Source organism: Ochotona curzoniae, unplaced genomic scaffold (assembly GCF_017591425.1).
Source record: "Ochotona curzoniae isolate NIBS_2020 unplaced genomic scaffold, NIBS_Ocur_1.0 contig_2210, whole genome shotgun sequence".
NCBI lineage: Eukaryota > Metazoa > Chordata > Mammalia > Lagomorpha > Ochotonidae > Ochotona > Ochotona curzoniae.
The window spans coordinates 35659354-35675927 of record NW_024465369.1 but is presented as its reverse complement, the minus strand read 5'-3'; the positions used below and the strand labels follow the sequence as shown (position 1 = coordinate 35675927).

The 16574-nt window shown below is 46.9% G+C and overlaps 1 protein-coding gene across 2 annotated transcripts in view; it reads left to right on the top strand.

Annotated features, from left to right (window-relative positions):
• Positions 1 to 4277: 4277 nt before the first annotated feature.
• CHN1 (chimerin 1) overlaps positions 4278 to 16574 on the top strand; it is a 194671-nt gene continuing 182374 nt past the window's right edge. For both annotated transcript variants that reach the window (XM_040971745.1, XM_040971744.1), the window contains exons 1-2: positions 4278 to 4439; positions 4569 to 4752. In XM_040971745.1, the coding sequence (XP_040827679.1) occupies positions 4734 to 4752 (19 nt within the window). In that variant the 5' untranslated portion in view covers positions 4278 to 4439; positions 4569 to 4733. The remainder of the gene's footprint in view (positions 4440 to 4568; positions 4753 to 16574) is intronic.

Below are 16574 nucleotides of genomic sequence, written 5' to 3'. Positions count from 1 at the left end.
TGTGCAGTAAAATGGCCAGTCTTTAATAAATAGTACTAGGAAAGTTGTATACCAACGTACGGAAGAATGAACTAGACACCTATCTCATCAGATACAAAAATCAACTCAAAATAGAGTAAGTGCCTAAATATGAGACCAGGGTCTCTGAAAACACAGAGGAAACACTTCAGGACATTGGAATGGACATGGATTTTCTAGACTAGGCCCCAAAGGCATAGGAAGTAAAAGCAAAAATCAATAAAAATTGACTCCAAAGCTATAGAACTGATGGACATATGGGTCATATCTTGCGATGTCTTTTTGTATTTTTAAAGTGAGTATTATTTAATTTCTGAGTCCCAGTGTTATTCCTATGGATATAATTTAGGCACCCTCTGGTGGCCAATAAAACATAATTCTCCTAAATAATAATTTATACCCAAAGGCCAATTTTTTCCTAAGTAGTTTTATGGTCTCCAATCTTATGTTCAATGCAAATGTTACTTGCATGCATATGGCTTTGTCATGTAAAAGTGCTGTTTATAAATCATCAAATGTCTTGAAATGATCTGTAAGGCCTTAATTCAGAAAGTTTGAGGTAAAGGAGGAGAGAAAAAATTCATTTAGACTCAGTGCTGAAAGAAAACATCATTAAAGCAGACTGAATTCACTTTACACAAATTCATACAGTAAAAACAAATACTTCAACTGGTAAGTAGGGGATAGAAGAATGACACATTGTAAATTAGTAAAGAATTTTAACTTTCTAAATTGTGAAGCTGATGAGTAGAATATGATTGTATAACATCAACCAATATGTAACTGGCTCATTTCTTCTTCAATAGCAAACTTCTGTGTGTTGACAGTTGTGCTAATAGCACTGGTATCCTTGTGCTTAAAGCTGCGTTGACATGATAAAGCGCCATAATTTTAACTTGTTATTATGAGGCAGAAAGCATCTCATTAATTTCTGCTTCATTCAAAACTGAAGAACAAATCAATGTTTACCAATGGGAGCAAAGCTAAAGGAGCAACAAAAAGAAAATCCAAAACACTTGTGATCAGTCATGATTTTAAATTGGAGAAAAACAATGTTTAAAGGATTGTCTAGGCTCTATTTAGGTAACAAACCTCATGTAAAAATGAAAAACTGTATTAGCACATTTGGACTAGATTATTGGCTACATACTTTTCATTTCAGATCCACTGAACCTGAAGAGGGCCGCTCTCCGTGTAATGCATGTAACATTATTAGCACAACATCCTGCAGATGAAGTTGCTTTAATAAGCTAGGACTGCATTACATTGGGTATTTATGAACTACAGGTACAATAGCACATTTAATATATTAAAGATTTAAACGAAGATTTCTTTTATGTGCAGTTCATTTAGCGATTTAAAAACACCACGGAATGACAGATAAACCTAAAAGGAACGTTAGAAATAACACAGTCCTTTTATTTTGCAAATGAGTTAGATAATACCCAGAAAGAGGAACACATTTGTTTAAAAACCTAACAACTAATTAGTAACAGAGCAAACAAATCTGGCTCTTCCACACACTTGTGTAGGAAGCACAAAATTAAAGCTTTGAATGGAAACAAATGCTTTGAAAAGTGAATTCATTCTTTGCCTTTTTCTTTTATAAACAACCGAAGTCACCAGCCATAATAATCACCTCCAAGCGGTGAACGCCCTTCCTCCCATTGAATCTGTAGCTGAATGGTTATTGCTTTATTTCCAGCTGAGCAGAGCAGCACACTCTCTATTCCTTAGGATAATGCAATATTCTAGAAGTCAGTGCTATTTGCAAGAACATACTCGTCTCTGTACTGGCAGGAGACATCGCTTTGTCAGAGCATCAAACCACATAGTCCCCTAAACACGGATGTGTGTGGGGGCTGTGTGTGTGTGTTTGCAGTTTGGGGTTTGGGAGCACCTAGGACTTTTGTACTTAAGAAGGGAAGGTTGCTATAGTTGTCACCAGGAGTAGCTCTGTGTGGTCACACCACTAGGGAATGGAAAACGGTCCATTAGCTAAAGCCTCCTTGTACAATAGGAGGGTGAGGCCAAGTCCGGGGGGCCTTAATTCCTTCTGACTCCCTGGGCCCAGCCCCAAGGGACGGGGAAAAAATAGCAGCAAGCTGAGCTGTAGCAAGCAAGCCTGGATACTCTGGTATTTCTCCCAACAGAGCTTCCTTAAAATGAGAGAAAACCACGTTTGCTTTCTTAGTCTGATGGGACACTAAGTTCCCGGCAGAAGAGCAGGTGAATAATAACTCAAGGAGTCAAACACGACTTCCTAAACCCTAAGAAGACCAAAACATACCGAAATGGCTGAGGATCAAACACTGTGCTTCTAATTCTAAGCAGATTTTTCTCTTTCAAGTCAGATCACTCAAGCTCTTGATTGGTGAAATCTGGAGGGTGGGGAGGTGGTCAGGCAGATCCTGGTGCTGGTTTTGCCACTGAATAGGTGCACGGGGCTGGTGGACAGCTTTAAGTCTCTGGACCCTCAGCTTTAAATGTGTTACTTGGGGCATTTGGTCTCTTCCTCCTGCAAATTCAACAGTTGTAGGTGAAAGGGCATTAAAAAAAATTATACAAGCTGTGTGAGACCATAAGGAACATCCTAGGTAGGCTTTTAAGTATGGACTTGGGTTTCCTGAAGGTCCACGATGACCATGCAGTGGTGGGGAATATGTATGTATGTATGTATGTATGTATGTATGTGTATGTGTGTGTGTGTGTGTACAGCACTTGTCTTGGAAGAGAGACACCTGTTTTCATTGTAGTCTCCAAGCCAAGCTGGATTCCTCAGCCCAGCGCCCATCCCCCCAGGTTGAAGGCCACGGGCTGATAACACATGCAGGCTTTGCTTCGGGACTTCTGTTCCCCCCCCCCCCCCCCCCCCCCCCGCGCAGACTGCTTGGGATTCTCATTTATCTTCATGAACAATATGGTATCATTTTTTATGGGCAAAAAGGCTGTTCCAGTCCTTTCCCGTAGAAGATAGAAAATGCTAGGAATTTCAGGATATACTTCAATATTAGTGGCCCAAGGAAAGCCATTTTATATTGGACATTTTCAAGCACATCACATCTTGACTATTTGCCCACTCGCGTTGAATTATGTTCCCGTTTCTTCCCTTTTCGAGTTAACTGATTTGAAACAAAAGGCTTGGCTCCTCCCTCCACACCAGCTTTCTCTTCTGATGCTGAGTCTGCGGGGAAATGATGATGAATGAACTGTGGTTCTTACTGGAGAATTCTCATTTTTCAGAACAATCTGATTCCTCAAATACATCAAAGACAAGCTATCCACAGCATATCCTGAAAAGACTTAGTTGAAAATTAAGAGAGAAAAATGACACTAGGGAACCTGAGGACTAAAACATGAAAGATGCCTGTAGGAAAAAATGAGAAGCAAAGAGGAAAATCCACATGATTAGACACCAAAAGGTTTTCAATTCCCTAAGCAGAGAAAGAAAAAAGAAGGAATGTCTTAAACAGGAAACAAACAGCCACTGGAGAATACGGACTTTCTGAATACGTTAGCCGAGAGCCGCGAAGTCGGTGGCTTTGCAAGAACACCTCTTGACGGACATGCCAGGGCTGCTCACTGACTGAGGCACAGGCAGAGTGCAGGGGGAGCCCTGCTGAGGACAGACGCTGCCGGGGACTGTGAGATCCACCCAAAAGGGGGAAAGGAGGGGCGCCCATCAGCGAGCAGTCCTGGGTATTCCTGAGACGGGGGTAGCAAACAGGTTCAATGTAGAGGAAAGCAAATTAGGGTTTAGGGAATCCTAGATGTTTTAGGAGCGGCTCCCGTTTCCTCACACAGAACCACCTGAGGAGAAATAATTGGCTTGGTTCCGCCCCAGGGCCAGTGGTTTCACATTGTGGGCTCGTCGCTTAACCCCGAAGATTCCAGCAGCTGGAATCTATCCTCAGATGAACCCGGTCCCCACACGACCCGGCCCGGGCGCTGGCATCCATCGAGCATCCTCCAGCGACGCTTCCGCTTTTGAGTAACAACTCCGTTTTTCTCCCTCTCTACGCTTCCTCTCATCCCATTCAAGAGAAAGCCGGTGGGGGGTGGAGGTTGGGGGGGGCGTAGGGTGTTTTGCCTGAAACGCACGGCGCCCTGCCGGGCTCCGGGTGGCCACCTTGAGCGGGGTCGCGGGCCGCTCTGCGCGGCCAGGGTGGGGGCTGAGGGCGCGCCCTCGCGCGCGCCCGTTGCCATGGGAACGCACTGGGCCAGGCGGCCCTTAAAGGGGAGGCGCGGCGGCCCGGCTAGTGGGAGACGCTATCGCAAGATGGCGTCGGCGAGGCCGCGGGATGCGGAGTGAGCGCGCCCCGCCGGGGGCTCTGGGAGGCTGCTGCGCTCCCCGCCGCAGCCAGTGCGGCGCCGCCTCTCCGCCTGCCCTCGCGCCGCGGCCAAGCCTCCCCGCCTCGCAGGTACCGCCGCCCGCGCGCACGCTCCGCGTCGTCGCCAGATGGCAGCGACAAGTGCCGGCTCGCCGAGGGCTAGCGGGGCTGCCCTGGCCCAGGTGCGCCCAATAACGCGTCCATAACTTTTTCTTGCAGCGGTTCCCCGCGTCCCGGCCTGCAGCCTCCCCGGGCGCCGGCGCCGCCACCACGCCCCTCGGGCAGCGCACTCCAGGCGAGGTGTGAGCGCGTCCGGCCGGTGCGGTGATCTCCGGCCCGCCTGGGAGGAGCGCGTGGATTGGCGCGGCGGCGAGCGCCTTTACAATGGCCCTGACCCTGTTTGGTAAGTGTAGCCCGCTCCCCGCGCCGCAGGTGGGCCTCGCCCCGGGAGGACTGGAGGTGAGGGGCACGGGGCGGGAGCCGGGGTCCCCCGGCAGGGCTAGGCGGGCACGAGCCGCAGCCTCCGAGTTGGGGCGCCCGGAGCGCCGGGCTCGCTCCCTCGCGCCTCTTCCATTGTTTCCTCTCCAGGCAGGGCCGATGGGCGTGTGCTCCCTTGGCCAATTCTGGGCTGGGCAGAGTCTGGGCTCCGGCGTATTTTGCAAACGCACGACTGTTTTCTAAAATGCCAACTTAAGAGTGAACTTGGCTGATTGTTTCTAAGCCTGCCTTTCCCAAGTTGGTAAATAAAGGTCTCGGAAAGTTTATTTTCCTCAAGATGTCTGCATCCCCAGCATAAGACGTCCCCTCCTAGGATTTGACATATGCGTGTGTTGCTTCCTCTTGGATTCTTGGAATTTTTTTTTTTTTTTGCATAGGGCATATTCCATTGGAACTAGGAAACAATTTAAACGTAATGTTAGTTAAAATGGAAAACATTTGCTCTACCAAACGAGAACAGACCCCTGAAAGTTTGTTCCTGGCGGATAACCAGGTGAACGTTTTTGGAGAACTGATTGATGAGGAAAGCGTGTTTCAGGGGTTGAGTTAGATGCTTTTTCCTTGTCGGCGATGGCGTGAGTTGGGAAGGAATGAAAGAAAGCTTGTTTCCCTCCTTTACAAAAGCGGACTTCGGGACGCATGTACCTGCCTAGCTCCTGGAAAGCTCGGGGTGTGATTTGGCTTTTCAGAGAGGCAGAGTAAATGTGTAACTGGTGTCTGCAGAAAGTCACGCACAGGATCGAGTTTTCAGCTGCATGTTAGTTCGGTCGTTGGATGAAGCACATGGGCACGCACCTGAGATGTTAGATTTTTCACTGCTTCAACGTGGTGAAATAAGCACTGGGATCAGGAGGCTACTTTGACGGAACCATAGTATTTTTCGAAATTTAAGTTGGACCCAAAGAGATTCTCTCCCAGAGGTCTTGCGCCTGACCCTTTTGTTGTAAATCTTCAGTCTGGGCAATGTTCATCCTGCCCAAATACTCGTCTTACTAGAAGGGGCGTTTCTTACTGGATGTTGATTCTACTTGAAGGCAGATATTTCTTCTTTGGAAAATAATACAATCTCTGTTTTCCAGTAAATTATATGTTATTGGCATTATTTAGTGGCAACATTTTTTCCTTAAATGGAATCTTTGATATGGAAGTTATGGTGGATGTGCATCATTGACCATTTCGTTGGAGGAAGCTGTTGTAGCTGGTGTGTGCTTAAAAATTTTCAAAAGTAGGATGCTTTTTCACACTGTTTATGACAGTTCATTTTGCTTCCTGAAAAGCTGCTCTGTTTTTCCCAAAGTAACATCTACAAGTTATCCTATTTCAGCATACTGGCATTTCTGATGAATGAAACATAAATTGGTGAAACATGAATGAAACATAAAATGGCCTTTTCAAAGGATTCCTCCCTTAGTTAATACTTACCTGTGGAGGTGGAGGTGGAAAGCTTGAGCTTGGAGTTTAGCACCAGGAACCATCCCCAACCTACAGAAGGCACACGAATTCACTTGTGGGGGTTTAGTTTGCAGGATTCATTTTGGTGAAAATGAAGCATGCGTGTGTGCAGAGGCTATTTAGTAAGTAGTGATAGAGCAGCAGCTGTTGTGCAAGTCTAGTTGTAGACCACTCATCAATCATTGGGCTGCCTGTTGGAAAGGCAATTTCCTTTCCTTCAACAGCGCTCCCCCGCCCCACTCTCCTTAATTTATTTCAGAGGCAGAAAGAGGGAGGGAAAGCTCCCACTGAGGGTTTGGTCAGTGCAGGGAGAGAATCCAGTACACATCTCCCAGTCTCCCACCTGGGGCAGGAGCTGACCACAGGAGGCAGTACCTGCTGCTTGGAGGCTAGCAATGTGTCCTCCCATTTTGTGACTTTTATTTAATCATGTCTGAATGTTTTACAATTTTTGTACTTTAATTTCTCAAAAGACACACACTCTTACACTCTTGCACTCTTACACTGTTACACTTAGCAGCCACAGCAGGCAGGAGAAAGCCAGGTTCCTGGAATTGAGTCTAGGTCTCCCAGTTGGGTGGGAGAGGCAGCTACTGGAGCCCTCATCACCTGCAGCTTCCAGGGTGTGCATTGGCAGGAGCTGGAATCCGGAGCGGGAAAGTGGGACTCCGGTGTCGGGGTGGTGCGAGACCTGGGTTTCTTAACCACCAGCCTAAATATCTGGTCCTGAAATGACACTTACAGTGTCAATTTGTTTAATCTTAATTAGAAGAATCAGAACCAGTCTTCCAGGGTAGTCTATTCTTAGGTCGGAGTTGAAACTATGTATCTACAGGTTCAAGGATTTGTGACCTTTTTTTTTTTTTTAAAGATTTATTTATTTTTATTGGAAAGTCAGATATACAGAGAGGAGGAGAGACAGCGAGAAAGATCTTCCGTCCGATGGTTCACTCCCCAAGTGAGCGCAACGGCCGATGCTATGCCGATCCGAAGCCAGGAGCCAGGAACTTCTTCCAGGTCTCCCACACGGGTGCAGGGTCCCAAGGCTTTGGGCCGTCCTCAACTGCTTTCCCAGGCCACAAGCAGCGAGCTGGATGGGAAGTGGAGCTGCCAGGATTAGAACCGGTGTCCATATGGGATCTCAGGCGCATTCAAGGCGAGGACTTCAGGCGCTAGGCCACCTCGCCGGGCCCAAGTGACCATTTTTTCTTACCTTTCAAATGGATGGGCAGAACTTAACCCAAGGTAGTTCACACTCATTGCCTTGCTCTTTGTCCAGCAAGCTTCTTCTACTGGCCCCTGGCTCCTTTTGCTCTCATTCTAATGGACTCCATTGTCTCTTCCAGAACGATAGCAGTTGCCTTTAAGGCGCTCACTACTTCATTCCACAGAAACTTTGTTAGATTTTGCCAGTCAAGGAGGGCTTGTCCTCTATGGATTGCTATTATCCAGTAAAGTCCTATCCTGTCTGCCTTAGGGCTTCTGAGCTGTGTATGCGGCAGAATAACCTGATTGGCCACAGCAGCAGGTGCCTAATTGGTGGAGCTGGATGTATAAGCAGTCTCCTAGATCATCCCTTGCATGAATTTGTCATTCAGCACAGCTTAGTGGGGCTGTGGCTTTGAGAATGCCTCCAGCCAACCTAGCTGAACCTTGAATGTTGCTGTCAGCTTTCTCGGGTAGAGTTAGCTTTGGCCCTGACCCACTTCTCTTTTCTCTTATGACCTGGAAAACATTGTACTTCCATAGATCATTTCTTTCTATTTTGTAAAGACTTTATGTATTTGAAAGGCAGATTGAAAGAGCTAGAGACAGGTTTTTTCATTCGGTGATTCACTCCCCAAGTGGCTGAAATGGCTAAGCCTGGGCCAAGCCAAGGCCAGGAGAACCCTGTCCTGATCTCCCGCTTTGATGTCAGGGACCCAGGTCCTTGGGTCATCTTCTGCCGTTTCACCGGGCACATTAGCTAAGTGCCGAATCTGAAGCTGAGTGGCTGAGATTCAAGCCAGCTCTGTGATAATTGTTGACCTTGCAAGCAGCAACTTATCCTGCTGTACCCACTGCCCTCCCCGGATCTTTTCTAATACTTCACAGTGGATTTCACTATAGTCTCTTATGGTTTCTTTATTAGACTTTCTGCCAAAGAATCTTTTTCATTATCTTTGTACATTATCAGTCACTACTTTGATACACCTACATTTGGGCATTTTTAAAAGTTATTTATTTGAAAGTTAGGGGGAGGCACAGAAATCTTGAACCTGTTGGATTACCCACTGATGGTTGCAGTAGTTGGGGCTGGGCCAGGCTGTAGCCTCCCAACACTCTTGTTAACCATTTAGCCAAACATTGCTACCTCCCTTTGTTTTAAATTGGTTTCTCTCTCTCCTCTTTAACAAGTCCCTTTCCTGAGGGTCTGGCATGATAGCCTAATGGCTAGATCCTTTCCTTGAATGAGGCAATATTTCATATGGGTGCTGGTTTGTGTCCAAGTTGTTGCACTTCCCATCCATCTCCCTGCTGTGGCCTGGAAAGGCAGTGGAGGATGACCCAAAGCGTAGGGACTCTGCACTGCATGAGAAACCTGGCTCCTGACTTTGGATGGGCTCGGCTCTGGCCGTTGCGGCCACTTGGGGAGTGAACCAGCAGATAGGAGAGCTCTGTCTCCTCCTCTTGAAGTCTGCCTTTCCAATAAAAATGAATGAATCTCTTAAAGTTACACTCCTGAAACTTTTACATTTTTCTCCTTGTTCTAAGATTCAATGCCAGCGACACACTGTGTATTACGTGTGCACTGTGTAGATTGTGAAAGTTCTTGGGAAACATGGAATTAAAAGATAATTCTGAACATTTTTGAAGTCTGTGTAGTTTTTTCCATAATGTATCTTTTCCATTTACTTTTTAAAAAATCTTTATTTTTACTGCAAAGTCAGATACACAGAAAGGAGAGACAGAGATGAAGATCTTCCGTCTGACGTTTTACACTCCCCAAAACAGCCACAACGACCGGAGCTGAGGCAGTCTGAAGCCAGGAGCCAGGAACCTCCTCCAGATGTCATGGAGGAATGTGTATTTATAACTCTTTTGTCAGGCATGCATGATTTTTTTTTTTCTGTTGTGTACGACTTTACAGTGTAAAATGTAGTCACACTATCCTGTCTTCGGCATCTGCTTACCTCCCCAAATGTCCACAGTAGCCAGGCTGAAGACAGGAGATCCAAATTCAAATTTCCCATAGGGTGGCAAGTATCTGAAGTATTTGAGCAATCACTTGCTAACTCCCAGAGTATACATGAAAGTTTAGCTGGGCCTCTGGGTGCTGTGATCTGGGAGGCAGGCAGGCTTAACAGCTGTACCAAATACCAGCCCCCTGGCCTGGAATTCTTAGTGGTGGAACAGGGCAAGCATTTTCATGGGGGGCAGTTACCCCATAAAAGAAAGTGGCAGGTGTTTTATTTAGTTACTGGCTCATAACTAAGAAGGGAGTATAGGAGGAAGCATAGTAATCAAATATTAAAAACACATGCTAGGGGTTGGCATTGTGGCACAGCAGGCTTAACTGCCATTTGCGATGCCAGCATCCCATATTGGAGCATCATTTGAGTCCTGGTTGATCTGCTTCCTGCTGATGTGTCTGGGAAAGCAGCAGAAGATGGCTCAAGAGCTTGGACCCCTGCCACCCATGTGGGAGACCAGGATGCAGTTCTCGGTTACCGGCTGTTGTAGCCAGCAGAGGAATGAACCATCAGCTGGAACATCCGTCTATTCCTCTCTGTTGCTCTGAATTTCAAAAAATTAAAAAGGAGCACTGTTGCCAAGTAGCAGCTGAGGCTTGGCTTGTGTTTTTCTATTTTGTGATTTGTTTACTTGCGTGTTTGGTAGGTGTTTGTTTATATTCACTTGAAAGACAAAGACAAACATCTTCCATAGCTAGGACTGGGCTAGGCCTAAATTAACAGCCAGGATTCTGTCCGGGTTTCCCACATGAGTGGCAAGAACTGAGGGACTGAAGCCATCACCTGCTGCCTCCAAGGGCGTGCATTAGTGGGAAGCTGAAATCAGGAGGAGAGCCAGGACTTAACTCTGGGTGCTCTGACATGGATTGCCTGATGCAAGAGGCCTTTTGAAAGACAGAGAGACAAACCTATGATTGGGCACCTGTATGGGATCTTGGGGAGCCAGTGCCCAACATAGATGAGTATTCGTTGAGTGCCTAGTATGTGCCAGATATATATTAGTTGTTCTGTTCCAGATATTTATATATGTAGTATAGGGAGGTAATTACTTAAAGTTTGTGGGAAGATGGCATTAAAAGATTAGTTAGGGTACAGTTTCGGAATCTGCACATAGGTTTTTGTTTTTAAATGCTTATTTAAAAGGCAAAACTAGAAGGAAACAGAGCTCCCATCTACTGATTCGCTTTCCAAGGGGCTGCAATGGCCAGAGCTGAGCTCGTCTGAATTCAGGAGATCATTCCAGGTCTCCCACATAGGTGTAGGGGCCCAAGCACTTGAGCTGTCTTCCACAGCTTTCCTAGGCACATTATCATGGAGCTGGATTACAGTGGGTCAGCCGTGGGGCTAATGCAGTGGCTCAGCAGGCCAATTCTGCCCTGTAGCACTGGCATCCTATATGGGAGTCAGTTTGAGTCCTGGCTGTTCTATTTCCGATCCAGCTCTGTGATGGCCTGGGAAAGCAGCAGAGGATGGCTTTATTTTGTGTGAGATCTGAAAGAAGCTCAGTCTGGTTGTTGTGGTCATTTGGGGAGTGAACCAGTGAAAGGAAGACCTCTATTTCTCTTTCTCTCTCTGTAAAATCTGCTTTTCAGGACCCAGCATGATGGCTCAATTGGCTAATCCTCCCCTTCTACCAGTATTCCATGTGGGCACCTGTTCGTGTCCCAGCTGCTTTACATCCCACCCAGCTCCCTCCTTGTGGCCTGGGAAATCAGTAGAGGATGGCCCAAAGTCTCGGGACCCTGCATGCACGTGGGAAACCTGGGAGATGCTCCTGACTCTTGGCTTTTAATTGGCTCAGCTTCAGCTGTTGTAGCCACTTGGGGAGTGAATCGGTGGATAGAAGATCTTTTTCTGTCTCTGCTTCTCTCTGTAAATCTGCCTTTCCAATAAAAATAAATGTCTAAAAAATAAAATCTGCCTCTCAAACAAATCTTTAAAAATGTGGACCAGCTGGGACTCGAATCAGTGCTTATGTGGGATGCCAGCATTGCAAACAGTGGCTTTATGCGCTGAGCCACAACTGTAGCCCTTTGTAAGCATAATGTTATTTTTCATGAACTTTTTGTTGTAAGATCTGTTGCTTTAAACCTCAGTTACGTAGAGGGAGAGAAGGAGGTTGATCTTCCAACTGCTGGATTAGTTCCCAGGTGGTAAACAATGGTCAGGGCTGAGCCATGCTGAAGCCAGGAAGTTTATCTCGCACATGGGTACAGAGGTAAGGAACTCTCCTCAAGTCTCTCCAGGTGGGTGACCATCATCTGCTACTTTCCCAGGGACATTAGCAAGGAGTTGGCACCACAGGTAGCAGTTTGACCTGTGCCACAATACTGGCTGGCTCCTTTCAGTCTAAGAATTTTAACATGGATTACCTAATTGAACTTTGCATTTATTTTAATAAACTTGTTAACCCAGTAGCAAAAGTGCTTCTGGGGGCTAGCATTGTGGTATAGCAGGTAAACCTGAGCTTCTCATGCCAGCATTCATGTGGATGCTGATTCCTGATCCAGCTGTGTGCTAATTGCTTGGGAAGCAGCGGTGGGGATGACCCACGTGATTGGGCCCTGCCAGCCACATGGATTACCTCTGAAGAGCTTCAGGCTTCGGCCTGAATTGGACCTGGCCATTGGGGCCACTTAGGTGATGAATCAATGGATTGAAAATTTTTATGTCTCCATTCCTTTGTAACTCTTTCAAATAAGTGCATCTTTTAAAGAAGGGAAAGAAAAAGTGTTTGTGCAGCTTGCTTGTATGAGTGGCTCTGTGTGTGCCATGTGTCATTGTTGACTGCGCGAGTGCTCTGGAGGAAGAGACCTGGTTCAGGTCACTCGGAGTGCACAGCAGGTGCATGGCTGTGATAGTCCTGGCAACGATGCTGCATCCCATGGCAAGCAATACTTGTGTGTCCTTTGGGAGGTAATCCAGAATAATCCAGAATTATGACCCTTTACCCTCATGATGTGAAAATGTGTTTTGAAATCTAAACTCGATGGATTGCAAACAGTGGGTACTGCCCCAAGTTTGTTGAGTGAATACATGAAGGAACAAAGAATAAATGTAACTGTGTCTGTGACACATAATCACTGTATTCACACCTGCAAACAGCCTTGAATCAAGTATTTGCTTTCATTGATCTTCTTCCCGCCTTTGTTTGGTATTATTTATTATATGAGAATCTAGAATTAAAACCTTACCTCTCAGAAGCTAGTTAGTTTGGGATGGGCGGTTGGTGTAGCAGTTAAGATACTGCCTGGGATCCCACGTGTCGTGTCAGCAGTGCTTGAGTTGGAGTCCCAGCTCTACTCCTGGCTCCAGCTTTCTGCTAATGCAGTCTTTGAGAGGCAGCGGGTGATAGCTCAAACACATGGGTTACCTGCCACCCACATGGTATCCAGATCGAACCCCTGTCTCCTGGCCTTTGCTGGGCTCCAGGTGTTGCAGGTACCCGGGGAGTGAACCAGCGGTTGGCATCTCTCTTGCTCTCTTTCCCAGTCCCTTCTTGTCCTGGTCTCTTCCCTTCATCTCTTTCTGTGTATCTCTTTTCGAGATAAATAAGATTCAAAAAATTACATCAGTAGTTCACTTCTCTACTTAAAATTCTGCAGTGGCCCCAGTTGCCCTTAAGTCCAAATTCCCCAGCATGCAGAAGAGACTTTGAAGACAGAGCAGCTGCCTGCCTGTCTGACCACCTCTCTCATCTCTGCCTTTGAGCTGTACTTCAGCTGTACAAATCCCAGGCAGGATTCCGCTAAGTGTCCCCTTGCTGCCATCATTTTCCTGCATTTTCTTTGCCCTTAGTTGACTCCATATACCCTGTGTGACAACTTCAGTAGTCACCTCTTCTAGGCAGCCTTCCTATGTTACCTATCCTTTTTTGTGTCCTTCGTTGCATGTAAGCGCTAGCCAATTCTGTCCAGTGCATGTCACATTGTGATAATCTAATAGGTCATTTACATCCTCCTGCCTCCTCCTTGGGTGACGCTGCCTAATGGGAAAGCTGCAGGTGCTTCTCTGTATCTTCTTTAACAGCGTTCACAGTGTCTGATGCAAACCAGCCACTCAGCAGATGTTCAGGTGAATGTTGGATACCCTCCCCCCCTTTTTTTAAAATCCAGCGAATGTGTCATTCTAGCTATCCTTTGCTTTGTTACTGTATTACGGAATCCCCAAATGCAAGTTCACAAACGCTTAAATAAAATGGAAATCTTTTGGGAGCAGGTTTTCTCAGGTTTAACTATAATGTTACTCACTGCCAGCAGATGTTTCTAAATTATTTGGCATAATTAGATAAGAAATTCCACTTCATTAGACTATTGTTCATTTTCATTTCAGTAGTACAAAGGAACTGTACATAAATTAGCTTGATTTGTTCATGTTTTACCCTCCCAGTAGGGAACATAATCAAATTGAATGGCAATTCACTATGAAAATGGCTAGCATAACCTTTTAGAGGTTTGAAAATAAAGAGTACAGTCTTTCATGATAACAAATTTGTGTGCTACATGAGCATTCCTGCTAATTTTCGTAGTTATCAGAAGAGCAGATACTCCTGTTAACCAAAGTGCATTAGCTATCTTCAAATGTCTGAGAAAGAAAAGGCCTATTTCAGCTCACACTTGGAGGACACAGGCTCAGGCACCGCACAGTCAGGCGTTGATGGAGGCGAGTCATGGCAGGTGCAGGGCAGGATCACACGGTAGGGCAGAGACAAAGGAGAGCCTCAGCAGAACTGGAACCCACATCGTCAAATTTCTTTTTTTTTTTTTTAAATTTTTTTTAAAGATTTATTTTTATTATTTTTTTATTGGAAAGGCGGATATACAGGGAGGAGAGACAGGAAGATCTTCCGTCCAATGATTCACTCCCCAAGTGAGCGCAACAGCCGATACTATGCCGATCTGAAGCCAGGAGCCTCTTCCGGGTCTCCTACATGGGTGCAGGGTCCCAAAGCTTTGGGCCGTCCTCTGCTGCTTTCCCGGGCCACAAGCAGGGAGCTGGAAGGGAAGCGGGGCTGCTGGGATAGAACCGGTGTCCATATGGGATCCTGGGCGTGCAAGGCGAAGACCTTAACCACTTGCGCCACCGTGCCGGGCCCCAAATTTCTTTTTTTAAGATTTATTTTTATTGGAAGGTCAGATTTACAGAGAGAAGGAAAGACAGAAAGATCTTCCCTATGCTAGTTCACTCCCCAGGTGGCCACAACGAATGGAGCTGAGCTGATTAGAAGCCAGGAGCCAGGAACTTCTTCCAGGTCTCCCATATATGTGCAGGGTTCCAAGACTTGGGCTGTCCTTGACTATTTTCCTAGCCCACAAACAGGGAACTGGATGGGAAGTGGAGCTGCCAGGATTAGAACCGGCGCCCATATGGGATCCTGGCGCTTGCATGATGAGGACTTTAGCTACTAGGCTATTGTGCTGGGGCCAAATTATCAAATTTCTTACAAGAACCATCCTCAGAGTACATGTTCCCAGTGACCTGAAGACCTCCGGGGGAGCCTGTACAACCTTTCAATTGCGCCCCAAATCCATCAGCCATTAACAGTGTGACAACAGAGTTTTAATACCTGCGTGAGTTTTGAGGAGACTTATTCAACCCATAACAGTTTAAACACATCTTCAAATGAGCAGTGGAAATTTTTGTTACTAATGTTTCTCTTTATTTCAGAAAGAATTTGGGGTATTTTTTTTCTTTTTTCCAAAAAAAAGATACAGTATAAAAAGATAAAATATAATAAACATAGAACTTAACTTTTTCTCTCATCACTAGCTTGTCCCTGGATTATTTCTCTTTGTCATTATAACCACTCTTCATGATTCCGTGTGATAAAGCTTTCTCTGGACTGTGGTTTCCTGTCAGGAGCCACCTTTATGTGAGTGGAAATTGCAGTCTGTGTACCGCACCGCTGCCCCCCCTCGTCTGCCCCCTGCCTGGCCCCCGTCTGTCCCCCGCCTGCCCCTCCAGCCAACCCCCAGCCAATCCCCCCCGCCTGCCCCCCCAGCCTGCCCCCAGCCTGCCCCCAGCCTGCCCCCTGCCTTCCCCCTGCCTGCCCCCCCGCCTGCCCCCCCGCCTGTCCCCCCGCCTGTCCCCCCGCCTGTCCCCCCGCCTTCCCCCCAGCCTTCCCCCCAGCCTTCCCCCCAGCCTTCCCCCCAGCCTTCCCCCCAGCCTTCCCCCCTGCCTGCCCACAGCCTGCCCACCTGCCTGCCCACAGCCTGCCCACCTGCCTGCCCCCAGCCTGCCCCCAGCCTGCCCCCAGCCTTCCCGCCCCTGCCTGCCCCCCCAGCCTGCCTGCCCCCAGCCTGCCCTGCCTGCTTTGGGATTTCCCACTTGCAGTGCCACAGAGCAGAGTCCCCGCATACATTAGGAGGTGTTTGTGGATGTCATTCATCTCTAGTGATAAGAGAGGTGATAGCTACTGAAGAAGAAACTTGTGCTTGCTAAAACAGCAAGGGAGATGCTACTGATGATGATTGTGAAGGTGTCCAGCCTATTGCCATAGCCGGAGAGAGACTGAACTCAAGGTTGAGTACAAGTAGGAACTGATAGCCCGGCAGTCCTGGAGTTCTGGTGGGTCAAAGGTTACTTGGAGGAGACCTCATGGGTATGGGGGAATTCCTGCTCACTGTGGTAACAGATTTCTTGCTGGGGCAGGTCAGAGTGATCATATATCAAGGTATCGGAGTGGACTTGATTGGCTATCAAGTGATCAGGTGTCCCTGAGGAGTAATTTCCCCTGAATTGCTTTGGCAACTTCATGCTAACACAGCTGTCGGTCATGCTGAGGATCGGAGTCACGGTCAAGGCCTGGTTGGGAAGAGGTGTAGAGGATACCAGCTACAAGGAGAGCATCTTGAGTTGTGTTGCTGTTTGGGGTGTGCTGTCAGCGAACAGCCTGCATCCAGTGGCTTTTTCTCAGTCTTCATGTTTGAACCTGCCTCACTGTTTGACATATTTGATCTTAGGTCAATCTTGCTTTTATTGCCTCTTGTTTTTCGAGATCTGTTCCAGTGTTCATCCTTTTCCTGTCCCTTGTTACTGCTTA